The sequence below is a fragment of the Zootoca vivipara genome, chromosome 17 (genome assembly GCF_963506605.1).
Source record: "Zootoca vivipara chromosome 17, rZooViv1.1, whole genome shotgun sequence".
Classification (NCBI taxonomy): domain Eukaryota; kingdom Metazoa; phylum Chordata; class Lepidosauria; order Squamata; family Lacertidae; genus Zootoca; species Zootoca vivipara.
In genome coordinates this window covers 7658682-7674333 of record NC_083292.1, presented here as the reverse complement: position 1 = coordinate 7674333, position 15652 = coordinate 7658682, and the positions used below count along the sequence as shown (strand labels likewise).

At 45.3% G+C, this 15652-nt stretch overlaps 1 protein-coding gene across 5 annotated transcripts in view; it reads left to right on the top strand.

Annotated features, from left to right (window-relative positions):
* Positions 1 to 41: 41 nt before the first annotated feature.
* RIMBP2 (RIMS binding protein 2) overlaps positions 42 to 15652 on the top strand; it is a 283562-nt gene continuing 267951 nt past the window's right edge. For all 5 annotated transcript variants that reach the window (XM_035097548.2, XM_035097547.2, XM_035097540.2 and 2 more), the window contains exons 1-3: positions 42 to 2028; positions 12546 to 12773; positions 13223 to 13357. In XM_035097548.2, coding sequence (XP_034953439.2) covers positions 2020 to 2028; positions 12546 to 12773; positions 13223 to 13357 — 372 coding nt within the window. In that variant the 5' untranslated portion in view covers positions 42 to 2019. The remainder of the gene's footprint in view (positions 2029 to 12545; positions 12774 to 13222; positions 13358 to 15652) is intronic.

Below are 15652 nucleotides of genomic sequence, written 5' to 3'. Positions count from 1 at the left end.
ATTTGGGGCCAAAGTGTCCATCTGTTAGCAACTTTGAAGCATTTCTGAAGTAACCCAAACATTTGAATTTTGTTTGTTATTTTTTGTATCGTGTTTATTACAGTGTAAAAATATTTGTAAGTGTATTTTGATTTGCTACTGTTTAAATATAGTAATGTCGATATTTATGCTGAAAGTGAAATAAACTATAACGGGTGCCTTTTTAAAAAAACCAAACCAAACCAGAATGTGGCCTTGAAATGCTTATTTGTCTGTGTTGTATGTATAATAGATATGTATATATGTAAACATAAACTGCAGTTATTTTGCCTTGCAGCGAACTTTTTTTTTCATGTAACTTCTCATTTATTTTACTTTTTATGTATTTGAAAGACATACTTTTAAACAATTGGGACGCACACAGTGACCTAAAAAGGTGTCTGTAGTAGTGGCTATTTCTGATGTGTATAAATTCTTTGAGCACTACAAATGTTCTTTGGAAAATGTTCACCCTGAAATATGGAGACTAGTAAATATAACATTCCAAATAAGTTTCTTGATGCTTTAAAAACACCAACATAGGATCTCTATAAATATAAGATTTTTCTAAATATTTGAGTTGGGAGTGTGGAGTGAAGACATTGTGTAGCATTGCCAGGAGAATTATTAACACATAACCTTAATTGTTCGTTCGTTCATTCATTTCTTTAAAATGATTGCTGAACATCTTTCGCTATTTAATGCAAACATCTATAGAAATAAGTCACTCACTACACATTGTAGTAATAATTATTTATGTTAAAGTGTTTTAAAGTTCCATTCCCTATGTAGCCACACCTTTTCTCTTGAAATTCTAAGACATACACATCTTGCAGAGATTAATTTTGGGGAGGGCGGAGGGCAGGCAGGCAGACTGATACCTTCTAATAAATGCATTGAAACAAAATATTTGTTTCTTAACTTTGGAACAAACCATTGGCCGCTAGAGGACAGTGAGGTTGGCATTGAAGACGTGCATCATAATGTATCTAGAATCATAGAATTGTAGAGTTGGGAGGGCCCTCAAGAGTCATCTAGTCCAACCCCCTCAAATGCAGGAATCTCAGCTAAAGCATCCGTGACAGATGGCCATTCAACCTCTGCTTAGAAACCTAAGGAACATGCACTAGGCTTTAGAAACAACCCATCATCCAGATCTTACGACATTGGAGAGTTGCCGTTACTGCTCTGACACTACAGTCTTTGCTGTGCTTGTTTCTCCCCTTCATGACTTTCTTCTTCCGTCAGCATAGTTGTAACCTTCAAGAGCTGTTTGTTGAGTGGCTTCTATATTCAGCCATGAATAAAGCTACTGGTTGGTTAAGAAAGCTGAATGTTTTCTATAGGCCAGTGAGAGTTGGGGCAGACTCTGCGCAACTGTTGAAGCTCTTGAGAGGTGGACCGGACTAAGTAAGTCCTCCTTGGTAGTTGGAACGACAGCGGTTGCAGTTGCTCCTTTCAACAACACATTTATTCCCAATGTATGACTTTAAAAGAAAGAGAATTCCAAGAAGTGTGGAAGGGAATGGCTAGCTGGGTGTGTGCGTGCCCTTCCGATGATATTTTCCATTTCCATTTATTGCATTTAGCAGGAGAGAGAAAAGCAGGAAGTGTGGCTTTTAACAAAAATGGGAAAATAGAATTAACTTTTGGAATTTCCCCCTCCCAGCCCACAGCCTCTCTGAAATACCCTTTTGATATGTCCCCGCGCCTCGTATACCTTGCTAAATATAGCCATGGTACAGACACAGGCCAGCGGGTCACTCTGCACCTGTGAAGCAACATAAGCCATGTACCACGATCGCCCTCTCGGTTTATGCAACCATCGGTTGCAATCCCTATTTTGGTGAACGATACAAAGCACCGACAGCTTCACACGGCCGATGCAGGAAAAGGAGGGCAGATAAATCCTAGGAACTGATCAAGGAAGCAGATGGTCCAGGCGTGCAGGCATTTAGTGGACTCATAACTCATCTTTGTCAATTGCTTTAGGGGTTGGAAATGGAAATGGTAAGTTGCATGGTTTTGATGTTTGAAAAGAATTGTATACAGCACCTGCTTTCCTCAGAACAAACTTCTAATAGGAAGAGGCAGGAATAAACCACAAAGTTACTGATCAAAGCAGGATAGAAAATGGGTATGCATTTTTTACTTGGAGGTAGAAAACAGTCAAAGCATCTGAGCTTTGATTTGGTGTAAAAGAAGACGAAAGACAGAAAACATTTCTCAACTATACCATGCTGCTGACGACTTAAATCAGAGTGGACTGTTTGGGTTAGATAACGAAAGTGATTACTGTACTCCAATGCTCTGTCCTGCTAGTACTGCACCTTAAATTCTTCATGGACCCCCCCCCCTTAGTAAAATGTAATTAAATGAAATATTTTCAGGAACGTAAGGGAGGGCAGTTCAGCTTTAAGCTACCATGGGCAGTAAATTGCCTCATTCGCTTGCTTTGTTGCCCTTGTTCTGTATTCCCAAACATCAACATTCAGAGTGTAAGCTCCTTGAGGGCAAGGAACAATCATTTTTTACTTCTGTTTCCTTAAGCAGATGGCACTGCATAGATCAGGCATATGCAACCTTTGGCCCTCCAGATGTTTTGGCCTACAACTCCCATGATCCCTAGCTAACGACCAGTGGTCAGGGATGATGGGATTTGTAGTCCAAAACATCTGGAGGGCCTAAGGTTGCCTATGCCTGGCATAGATTGGGGTAGCTAACCTGTGGGCCTTCTTGATGTTGCTGGACTACATCTCCCATAATTGCTGGTTGGGGCTTATGGGAGTTGAAGTCCAACAGCATACGGATTAGCAACCCTGAATCTCAGGTCGGTTGCTAGAGCTGAGAAGCTGAGATATGCAGGTGGCCCAAGCTGTGGCATTGCAAACCTGGGAAACGGGAAGCTTGCAAGAGACGATTATATACCACCAACAAGTCACAGGAACTCATACTGGGGAGAGTCCTTATATTTTATTTGCAGAATTTTTAGGCAGCCCCAATAACAATGTCTCTGGGCTGCTTACAGTTTTCTCTTGTGTCCAAAGAGGAATCTGAGTTCTTAAACAGTCCCTGTCATTTCCAAAAAACCTGTTCAGGGGAGTGGGACCAGCAGCTGGCTTTTAAGGGGTTGCCCCAGCTCCACTCACCTGAGCAGGTGTTTTGAAAATTGCATATAAGCTGAGGCCTGGTGGGAATAAGGGATGTCAGAGAATTCCAACAAAAATGAAAAAGGAAGTAGAAATTGAAGGAATTTGCATATTCACCTGCCTGTAGTCAGGAACAGAAATCAGGTAGTATTTGTTCACATGGTTGCTCTTAACACAAAGGAAACCTAATGATTTTGGTTTACACCGTGTTGGCGTTTGCTTTACATTGAGATGAACGTAAATTGCATAGAATCATATGCAATTTAATGACATTAAATAGCAAACCGTGAAGAGGGTAATGCAACATTTGATGCCGTGAAAAGAGAACAGTGTGGATTGTGATGGCGGCAGGTTGGGCCACAAATTGCTGCCTTCTTCCGTAGTGGGATATGGTGCAAGTCTGATATGCTCTGGCAAGTGAGTTGGGTGGGGTGAGTATTGACACACCCCTCCCCATGCATAAACTAAATTACCCTGATGCTAAACTAGAGGCCAAAAGTGGGGAGGGGCAAGTGAATAATCCCAGCAGTTGGCAACTGGCTGGATTCCAGTCTCAGATCATGAGCCCCAAGTAAGATTAGAAGAGTTGGGAGCATGCAAAATGGGCTCTGGTGGAGCTATTGTAATTACCCCTCAACAGGCTCTGTGGGGGAAATGGGTAGCCCCTCCTGCTTTCCACCTGTGTCCAAGGCATGGGAGGGTACTTTGTACATATTGCATTGCAGACATACACACACGATTTCGAGGTGACAACCAACTACTCAGCTGAGTGGAGTTTGGATCAGGGAACTGTCCCAGGTGCAACTGTCTCTGTCACGGTCCGGTCGGTGGGCGGTTGAAGCCCTGGCTGAAGACGTCAGGACCAGAGGCAAGATGGTGATGTAGAAGCAGGAACAGGCGCAGGGCTGAGGGTCCAGCAGCAGGCAGTCGCAGGGTCAAGAAGCAAGGCGGAGGCTCAAGGAACAAGAAGCAAGGCGAAGGTCCAAGGAGTAAGGCGTCGGCAAGGCGAAGGTCCAAGGGTCGAGGATCAAGGCGTCGGCAAGGCAAGGGTCCAAGGAGCAAGAGGCCAGAGGCAACCAGGCAGGGGTAGCGTTGCTGTGGCAAAGAACTGGAGGGAAATGCTGAGCTTTTATCCTTCCCAGCTCCTGCCACCAGGTGCAGTGAGGTATCAAATGGCCTCACCTGAGTGACCACTCCTTGCCTCTCCAGCACAAGCTGAGGTCTTCACCTGTGTGGCCACTCCTTGCTTCTCCAGCACAAGCTGAGGCAGGCCCCAGTCCTGCAAAGCACTACAGGCCCCAGAGCCTGACTCCTGCCCATACTCCTGACAGTCTCGGCCTAAGCTAGAGCGATGTTAGGTTGTTCCTCCAAGGCTGCTGGGTGCTGAGGCGGCTATAGAAAACGGGACTTATTCAAGCAAAGCAACCTTTCAGGCGTATCTTAAGAGTTGTCGATGGAGAATTTGGCCTGAGGGAAGGAATGGCAAAGTGAGCTGAGAGACTCCTGCTCAGGTGGATTTCCTCTGCTAGTCACTTTGCCCTTGCAGGCTCCTCTGAGCAGACTAGGCCCAAACGAAGACCAGTTCTAAATGAATTCTCTGTCAGCTTTGGTCAAGATTTGAGAGTGTCTGCTTTTGTAACAAAGCTCGAAGTGCTTTTTGTCGCTGTTAGCCGCAACAATACCCCTCCCCATAGAACAATACCATGTGGACAGACATATCTGTTATTATAATTTATTCAGTTTGCATCCTGCCCTTCCTCTGAAGGAGCCCAGCCAACATGCCACATGAAAATAGGGACAGTCTATTCTTTAGAAAAGAATGTCCCTGTTGTTATGAGGAATGTTGGAGGGTACGCATCAGTGATCTTGGGGTTGCCAGGAACAGTGCCTTTCAGCCACCTCCTAACCAACTTTCAGCACCTTTGACAAACAACAGTTCACAGGATTCTTTCAGAGGAAGCCACAAATGTCTAAAGTGGTATGAAACTGTTTTAAATGCATATGGTGTGTAGATGGAGCACAAATCGAATCCAGTGTACACCAGTCCAGCTGAAGTAGTCCAAATTCCACTGCCAGAAAATGTGGATTGTGTGACCTGTATAAACTTGAAGGACCTTATGCTTGTGAACGTAAACCAAATGCTAAAATTCTGAAGGGGTTTAAAGAGGCAAATGTTCTTGAGAAGGGTCCTGTTTGCGGTTTCCTTGACAGGAAATTATGTTCCACAGCCTAAAACACAGGACAGAGGAATAAAAGAAACTTTGCTGCCAGAGGACCAAGCCTTTAAAAGTGAAGTTGGAACTGCGGAGAAAACAAGAAGCTCTGTGAATCTTAAGAAGAAAAGCAAGGTGTTGTGGACGGTACAGAATGTCTTGTATTCCAGGGGAAATTCAGGATTCTTCCCACTGGAAGTAACTCGTGACAATGAACCAGGGACTTGCCTGATATCGAGATAGTTCTGTTGCAGTGCCAGAAAGCTTTCCTAACCTCCTCACTGCAACCCCTCAAAAAGGAGTTTTGGAGTTGCCTCTAATGCGAGTCCTACTCAGAGTAGACCCATTTAAATTAATGGACATTACTTGACTTGAGTTCATTAATGCTCTTAGTAGGACGAGCACTGGATGCATCCCCTACCCTACTTCTGGATGCAGTGAAATGGATGGTTTCTTTCCTACCTCCAAACCCAGTGCTCAGATTGGAAATTAAGCACCACGAAACAACGAGGAAGGGAGGGATGTGGATGGGAGGGAAGGAGAGACTTGTGATGCTCACCAGTCAGTGGTAGTTGGAGGAGGGATAACCATGCTCTTCCTGACATCATCAGGGAGCATGGCAATGGCCAGTTTGGCCCAAGACTGGGCTCAGAAATAGGAATGGGGGAGTACTTTGGTTCAGTTTGGATTTAAAGGGACGCCTACCTGAATTGCACTTCCCAAAAGAGTATCTGAACCAAAACACAGCTATCCTTAAAACTTCACACTTCTCTGAATTTTGTGATGCAGTTCTCCTGCCAATGCCACAGGCCCAGATGAAGGGGAGATCATTCCACAAACGGGAAGCCACTGCAGAGAAGGCCCGTTCTTGTGTTGCCACCCTCAAGACCTCTCATGGAGGAGGCACATGAAGAAGGGCCTCAGATGATGATTTCAGGGTCTGGGTAGGTTCACATGGACAGAGGTGGTCCTTGAGATATTGTGCTCCTGAGCTGTTTAAGGCTTCATAGGTAAAAACCAGCACTTTGAGTTGGGTCCAGCAGCCAGTGCAGCTGGGCCAGGATTGGTGTCTTGCCCCAACCTGGCCACTGAATTCTGCACCAGCTGAAGTTTCTAAACCATCTTCAGAGGCAGCCCTGCGTATAAGACGTTGCAGTACCTGGCTGCCTCCTTCTCTTCTGAGCTCAAGGCTATGACAGACATATGCATTCCAGTCCACATCCACTTAAAGACACACAGACAAACCAGATGCCAGCATATTGTCTCTTTTCCATCTCCTTGGTAACCACACATCTAGATAGTACACTTTGCTAAGCATCCTTGTAAAGTTAAGGGAGGGAAGCATAAACTGTGTTCTTGGACTACAACTCCCATAAACTAAGGTTACCAGACGTCCCCGTTTCCCGGGGACAGTCACCAGATGTACCAATCAGTCCCCTGGCAAAATCCATTAAAGTTGAAAAGTGTCCCTGGATTCATTGGAAAAAATCTGGTAACCTTACCATAAACCCCGACCATTGCCCATGCTGGCTGGGGTAGTGGGGGCTTGTGGCCCAGCTCCAAACAATGGTGGATTTCTAATTTGCTGATTTCACCTCGGTAACAAGATCCACCAATTTGGAACGCCAAAATCTGGAGAGAAATTTGGATGAGAATTTCAGGAGTATTTCTCTACCTGCTGACTGGATGAAGGTCAAAGTGCAACCCTTACTCAGCTTCCTGCTACCGTGCTGACAATGGTTTCTTGGAGATAAACAGTGTGGAGCTCTGGCTTGAAAGTTCAAATTTGAAAATAGCTCACGAACCAGGTAATTCAGGAACCACTGTTGAGATGTTCTTCAAGTAGAAGGTTTTCTTTTCCCCCTCTTAAGGTACCCATTATGAGTGCAGGCATATACAAACACACATATAATCAATGAGAAAATCCAAGCATATGGCAACTTGTTCCCTCTTTTGTTCTGCAGATTCACTTGACATGTTAATGCTTAATAGGAACCTCTCCTGTTAAATATTCATTGGCCAAACTACCAGTGGGTAAAGCACCACAGTTTGATTCAATTTTCCTGACACTGTTCATTCACAGCAAAATGAACTGTTTCGAGAGAATGAAAATTGCATTTGCTGAAGGAGTTACCGTTGAATTACTTATTTTGAGGTCAGCATCACAGCCTGTTCATAAGGGCCAGTTAATATCCCAGTGTCCAAGTGGTGTAGTCATGGACATTTCAAAGGGAAACCTGTTTTCTAGTTTCAAAAATTCAGGCTTTTAATGGAGAGTGCCAGATGTGAGCGAACTTGGCATATTTATCTTCTGCTTTTTCATGTTTTTGGTGAGCATTTGTGAAAGGAAGGCATACCGTTTGTTATACACCACTGATTAAAAGTAAGAGGTGAAGGTCAGGAAGGAACCACAGGTTTAATCTAGGTGAAGAAAGATGATACAGGTGCTGTGAGTCTTCAGACTCAACATGAAGTCAGTCATGTCACTAGACCTGCCATGATATAAATAAGATAAAATCAATTGGAGCGAATTTGCCTGAGACATATGGCACTGAAGGAAGAGGGGCTTTAACCCTTTGTCCCCATAATGGTTCTGATTCGGAACACAGTCCCAGTGCTGTTTGCCCCAGGAGGAAGCTCTACTCCCCGGAATGAGATTGTGAAGGGGCAAAGAGTTAAATGTCCCGTCCCCCCTGGTCCATAACCACAGTCCCTACCTGCTTGATCTCACTTTCTCCAGCAGCTGCTGCTTATTAAAACCAAATCACAGATGGGTTAGTGACATGATTGATGCCATGAGCGGTATGATGCAGAAATACATGTAGCTTTGCGGAAAGTGCCTTCCATCTTTCCAGGATGGAAGGCAAATGCAACTTATTGACTGGAATCCAATGACACTGCCCTCTGAAATCCCTAGAGCCATTTCGCAACTAGTTTTTGTGGCTGTTTTTGTAAGTCAAAGGGGTAGGTGTGTGAGATATTGATAGTGTGTGTATACACACACGAGAGAGAGAGAGAGAGAGAGAGAGAGAGAGAGAGAGAGAGAGAGAGAGAGAGAGAGAGAGAGAGAGAGAGAGAGAGAGATTTCTTAGTCAGAATGAATATCTCATAAGTAAGAGCCTCTGTCATGTTTTGGACGGAAGCAAGGGCAGCTTCCCTGTATTGTTAGGACTCCAACTCCCATCAGTCCCAGCCAACCTGGTCAAATGATCAGGAGAGATGGGAGCTGTATTTCAAAAACTTGTGTGGTTGCCACACTGGTGACTCCTTGTGTAGATAATAATGAGCTATACATATGAAACTATGGTTAGACTGGGAACAAGATGGATTCCAATGTGCTCGCCTCCTCGCCTCGTGGACACACACACAACTTAAAAATCTCTCCTCCCCCCTTTTAAAAAGCGGTGGCCTGCAAAATGCACAAGCTTAGTCATCTACATCAGTGTTTCTCAACCTTGGGTCCTCTGCTGTTTTTGGACTACAACTCCCATCATCCCTAGCTAGTAAGCCCAGTGGTCAGGGATGATGGGAATTGCAGTCTGAAAACAGTAGACCCCCAAGGTTGGGAAACTCTGATCTACATTGACTGCCATGGTCCTGGTCTGTGGAGCACTGAAACAGAGAAAACAACTTGAAGATCACCTCCTTTGATGAGAGAAAAAGGTTCAGCTAGAATCCCTCTTTTTGAACCCATGCTTGAAACAAAGGGTAGAAGGATGTCCTTTGATATCCCTTCAATAAAGGTAAAGGGACCCCTGACCATTAGGTCCAGTCGTGACCGACTCTGGGGTTGCGGTGCTCATCTCCCTTCAATAGAGGACTATAAATTAAGGCCTCCCCAAAGAACAAAGATGTGAAAAGAAACACGTGATGTTTGCCACCAACATCAAGTCCTATTAGACTCAAGCTCTGATGCTGAAAATAGTAATTGTTGATACCTAATACTGATAAAGGAAGTCTCGGTAGCTCTCATACTTATTTACGACCTGAGAGGACACACCCTGAGCGTGTCTGCAAGAAGATGTTCTCTGTCAGTCCCTCAGTTTCAGGCCAGTATAGGCCTTGAAAATTGGGCACATTAAATGCCTTTGCATATCCAGCTGATCATTTTAGCCGCGTCAGAATTTCTTCCTGAGATTTTGACTTGGCCTTCTTTGACCCTAGCTTTGGAAATAGTTTTCCCTCACTCCTTCTCTTTCTCTCTCTCTCTTTTTAAAAAAACAACGCTAGGATGAGTCTGCCGGCTGTGTGGAACAGAACTCAACAGCAGAGGGCGGCTGCTATCTGTGAAGGGGCGTCTCCCTGAGGGGTTTTTGGAGAGGTGCTGAGCTGTAGCCTTATTTGTTTTGACTGGTGGGTGAGGACGGCAGAAGGAGCAATGGCCCCCCTGTTCCATATAAAGCAGCCTTAGCAGCGGATACAAGGGTTTCTGCCCTTGAAATTCTGACCAAAGCTTAAAGACTTTCAGTCAGAAAAGTGACAATCCTCTTCTGGTGCAGCCTGCGCCAGACATTTTGCTCCCTGAGGTACAGCAGAAAAGGAGACCTCACCAAGCCAAGGTGCACACTAGAGTATTCAAGGCTACTCAGGTGTTGCTGTTGTTTGGGCATCTGAAGCAAAGAAGCCCATATGTGCCTCTTCCCCCACCCTGGGAGTAAAAACTCAACTAGTCTGTTAAAGAGCTTAACAACTTCATGACACCCAAAATCAGTCACCTGTGGTGGTGTTTGACTCAGTTTACCTCATAACAGCCCTGCTTTCGTACATTTTTGAATAATATCTTCTTCTGGCAAGGGTGGCCATGTGTCCTACTTTACAGAGGACAGTCCTCTATTTTAAGAGATCCTCTATTTGAAGAGCTTCCCGGTCTGAGTCTGGCTTAAAGATGAGGAGCTCTAAGAAACGAGAGCAGCAGGGGCCTTGAAGGTACCTATCAACAGGGAGCACCTGTCACGCAAGTCACCTGCCCACAGACTCCCCCCCCTATGTTTAGAGGTATTTCATTTCTATTTATAGTACAGTGGTACCTTGGTTCTCAAACGCCTTGGTACTCAAACAACTTGGAACCTAAACACTGCAAACCCGGAAGTAAGTGTTCCGGTTTGGGAGGTTTAGAGGTATTTCATTTCTATTTATAGTACAGTGGTACCTTGGTTCTCAAACGCCTTGGTACTCAAACAACTTGGAACCTAAACACTGCAAACCCGGAAGTAAGTGTTCCGGTTTGGGAACATTTTTCAGAAGCCGAACGTGATCCCTTTTGAGTGCTGCGCTTCCAATTTGAATGCCACACTTCCGTTTTGAGTGCCATGCTTCCGTTTTGAGGGTTACCCTTCTGATTTGAGTTTTACGCTTCTGATTTGAGTGCCACACTTCCGTTTTGCGTGTTACGCTGAGGACTGTCTGCTTTTGCTATTTTGCGTTTTTGTTTTTGCGGCTTTTTTGTTTTGTTTTTGTGACTGTGTGGAACCCAGTTCAGCTACTGACTGATTGATTGTGTGACTGCATTACATTGTTTATTGCTTTCATTTTATGGATCAATGGTCTCATTAGATAGTAAAATTCATGTTAAATTGCTGTTTCAGCAGTTGTTTTTAAAAGCCTGGAATGGACTGATCCATTTTGCATTACTTTCTATGGGAAAGCGTGCCTTGGTTTGGAACGCTTTGGTTTTGGAACGGATTAAGTTTGAGAACCAAGGTACCACTGTAATTGGGCTGTGTCCAAAGTTCTCTGTCTGCTAGCGCAAGTTCTGTTGCACTAAGGGACTGTTGAGTTTTAATGCTGCCATGCAATAGAGGAATCCTGGCAGTTGGCTAGCAGAACTTCATTGTGCAGCAGATAATAAAGTTCCCAGGTACCTGCTTATGCATTCTCTTGCTCAGCAAGGTCCTGTTGGCGCAAAGCATTTTTGCCAGTGTAACAAATGTGCCATTAAGAGAGCTGAACGTAGTGCAACATTTGATACAACTAGTGCGTTTTTTCAGCCATAGCGTGCTGGAGTGCAGTTCCGGCACCTCTCAGGTAGGCACCGTTGCATGCTGGGGCTCCCCCCCTGCACGATTCTTGCCTCTACATACTTCTGAAAAGCCAAAAATGAACAAGGTAAAAACAGAAGCTGGTCAGCATGTGAGTCTACACTTTTTTTAGATCTATGACTCCACCTATCTCCTAGCCCAGGCATTGGCCTACAACTCCCAACATCCCTAGCTAACAGGACCAGTGGTCAGGGATGATGGGAGTTGTAGTCCCAAAACATCTGGAGGGCCGAGGTTGCCCTACACCTGTCCTAGCCTCTCCTAACTGCAATTGGTCAAGCTATGGGACTAGGCCACTTTGTTTTTCCTTTTCTTCAAACTGTCTCCCGCGTAGTGGCAGTGGGCTTTATGTATGTGTATTTATTTATTTATTTATTTATTTATTTGTGTGTGTGTGTGCGTGCGTGCGTGCGCGTGTGTACACACACAGAGAATATATAGAAAAATTATAGGCTGATGAAATACTGTCTGATAACATTATTAATATGTAAAAACATCAGCTAAATGAAAAAGAGACACAGAATAAAATGGAAATGGAAATTAAAAATTGAATGCTTTTAAAATGACCTAATCAATATGCACACATTTACTCTCTCTTTATATACTCACCCAACAGAGCAAATTCTTTTTCCTCTCATACCAGGGATGGGAGAGAAGTTCGATTTGGTTCCCATCTTAAAGTGAATCTATCAAATTAGCACTTTCTGAAACAATGTGGGAACCAAAACCCAGCCATCTTTTGAAAATTGCACTCATCCACATTATGGGATGCACTTCTTCAACCAATCAACGCTTGGGGGGGGGGAAATGCATTGAAAATGACTATATTAGTGAAAATTGCTGCATCCTTTGTGATTTTAAATCTCTGCTGGGGTTGTCTCACCAACTGGAGAGTACTTGCCCCAATTAGGGTTGCCATATCTTGAAGAGCAATAGAGGACAGCCCGAGTGCCCGAGCTGGGGAAGAGGCGTGTGGCCATGCCCAGACACCTCTTTCCCTGACTTGGACTGGCAGGGACCAACCATAATCCTCCCCCGGAAATGTAGGACAAGGTAAAACTCTTCAATGAAATTGATTCAATAATGGTGATAGTCTTAACTCTATTCCCTGCTGTCTTCTATTTTAGCAGGCTGGTAGTCCACCCTCTTCCACCACTTCCTCCTCATTCAAGCAGCCACCAAGATCAGAGGCTAAAAAAACTCGGCCAAAGAAGAAAATGGACCTGGTCCACAAGCAGGGCCCAAAGATGCAGAACATTGCTGACCAGTCTTGTTCTGGCTTTAAGGATGATCTAGAGATTCGCCTGCTTCAAGCTGAGTGTGAGGAGCTCAGGAATAAGCTTGGGTGCTTGAGGGTAAATATGAAACCCACACTTCTGTTTGGGACTGCAGTGAACCAAGGGGGAGGGTTGCTGATGCTTTTGTTATAAAAGCTCTGGAGTCTAATGAGCTGGGTGAGGTTCGATTCCTTTCCCTAGAGCTGAAACCTGGGAAAAGGTGGGAGGTGGGGCCCAAGTAGTAATAGAAGTAGGTCTAGAAGTAGTTTCCAGTTCCACTCTGCAGTGCTGTCTCTGTTTTGCTGCAGTTCGGCCTCTGCCCAAAACTGTGTTTCACCTTGGTGTCCACTGTGACAAAATTACAGGTCTTAAATAAGTAATTATGTACATTTATATAATGAATTACATAAATTATGTCATCATTACATTGTTCCGCCCCATTAAGTGCAAAGTAAACACAGCAACATAAATATTTAGCAAAAGCTGAACCAAGACAACTATTGAAGGGGAACTGTTCGGTTTTACAGGAAGGACTGACGGGTCAAAAGCCGAGTGACGTGGAGGAGCTGATGAAGAAGTCTCAGATGGAACTCCTGTGGCTCCAGAGGCAGCTGTCTTTTCTCTCCACCGGGGCACCTGCATACATTTTGCCATCAGGCAAGGTACTATTGCTCTGGGTATAAAATGCAAACAACTTAGAAACTTCGACAAGGCTGGATTCATCTTCAGTTTGTGTTCAGAACTGGGATGGGTCAGGTCTTAGCAGCATTCAGTCTCTTGGCTTCCAGAACCTGGGGTGGGGTAAGGGAATAGTTGCCAGTCCATACAGGCCATAGGCAGAAACATGATCCAGAAGGCACACAGCATGTATTCCAGGGCAGACAGACCAACAAACAATGTATGGTAGTCCATTAGCACAGGGCTACTCAAAGAGGTGCTAGCAGACAGATGCTGGTACCTAAACATTCAGCTGTTAGTCCCCAGTGACCTGTGGTGTTGAGTTCCACACGGCATTGGAGGGGCTTGTCGAATGCGTGCGACGTCACACGCGTCAGGAGGAGGCTGCAAGTCCTGATGAGGCCCTCTGCCACAGTAGGGAGGCCAGCGGGGGCCCCTGCCACAGCGGGAAGGCCAGATGGGGCTCTCTGCCTCTGCAGGGAGGACCTGCGGGGAGGCCTGGTGGGGTCCGGCACCTCAAGATTGGGGGAGGGGGTTCAGCTCCATCTCCACATACTTTGTCCCATAGAGTTGGTTTGTATGCAGGTGACTCTACCACAGTCCAGGTTGGGTGGGGCACTTCAGATACCAAATATGGTACCAGTCCCTGGCAAATTTGGGCAGGGGGAAAATGCCCCCCCCACATCAGAGAGCTTGAGAAGCACTTCATTAAGACATGTGGGGTGCTGCTCTACTAAGGGAACGATGCCCTCAGCCAGCCCCCGCCTGCCTACCATCTTGCTTACAACCAGTCTAGGGGACGATGCTGGCTGTCAGCCTCCTCCTCCTCCTTCGTGCTGCCTTTGTAGAAGTCAGAATGGAGGAGGGCAAAGTCAGGATTAGTTGGCTCTGCCTCTTGTTGGTTCTAATTATGCCAGCCATTTATTCATTTATTTTGCTCCGCTTACAATTGTCCTTTGCTAACATGTTGAAATAAATATAATATATTGTATATTATATATTACAGCATTACCTCACATTTTCAGAAAGTAAAATTAAAATTATTTGGTTTTCTGAAAGCTGTTGATGTGCAGTGGCGAATAGTGCCGCTTGGCTGCCCAGGGTGGCACCCCCTGGGGACGGGGCGTCGCTCCGCAGCGCGTATGCGTCCTGATGCATGCGTTGTGACGTCATGATGCACGACGCGTGCTAGGATGAGCCAGGACGGACTGCACATGTCCGCACATGCACAGCCCGTCCAGGTTGGTGCTGCTGCCCCTCCCTTGCTACGCGCCTGTTGATGTGCTTCTTCATCAATCTTGGATTTACCAAGCTCAGTGTGGTCCAGTCACAAACATAGCACAGTGGTACCTTGGTTCTCAAACGGCTTGGCTCCCAAACAAATTGGCTCCCGAACGCTGCAAACCCGTGAGTGTGTGTTTGTGAACATTTTTCAGAAGCCAAACGTCCGACGCAGCTTCCGTGGCTTCCAGCTGAGTACAGGAAGCTCCTGCAGCCAATCGGAACCTGTGCCTTGGTTATCTGACTTTTAGAAGACATCTGAAGGCAGCCCTGTTTAGGGAAGTTTTAAATGTTTGATTCTATTTTTGATATTCTGCTCAGAGTGGCAGGGAAAACCCAGCCAGATGGGTGGGGTATAAATAATATGTTGTTGTTGTTGTTGTTGTTGTTGTTGTTGTTGTTGTTGTTGTTGAACTGTTTCCGGAGTCGAACGGACTCCCGGAACGGATTAAGTTCGAGAACCAAGGTACCACTGTAGCAGATTTTAATTCCTCACACCCAAAAACATATTTTTCAAGACCCCTCACTGAAGAAATTTGCAAAAATCACCCCCTAAAATGGTACACACTTCTTCTGCATCAGCACAACCAGACACCTTCCTCTGTCCCAGCTGCAACAAAACATCTCTCTCCTGCATTTGTCTCTACAGTCACAGCAGGTGCTGCAACCTTCCAGCAGCTTGACTTCACCCCCAAAGACTTCTTTGGTGATCACTCGTAGCTGAGTAAGATTGTCTTCCATAAACACGGTTTTAACAATGGGTCCATAAGTGACTGTGGAGGCCAATTCTGAATCCACACGTCCTTCCACAGTGGGGACATTGGTTTCCGGGCGGGAGTTGATCATGGTGTGGATTTGCCAAGCGTGCCTTCCTCTTAGCACGTTTCTCCCTTGCGTCCTAAGATTGAGTTTCTTCAAAGCCCATGGCACCTTTGGTAAAGGCTGTTCTCCAACTGGAGCACTCGCAGGCCAGTGTTTCCCAGTTGTCAGTGTTTATA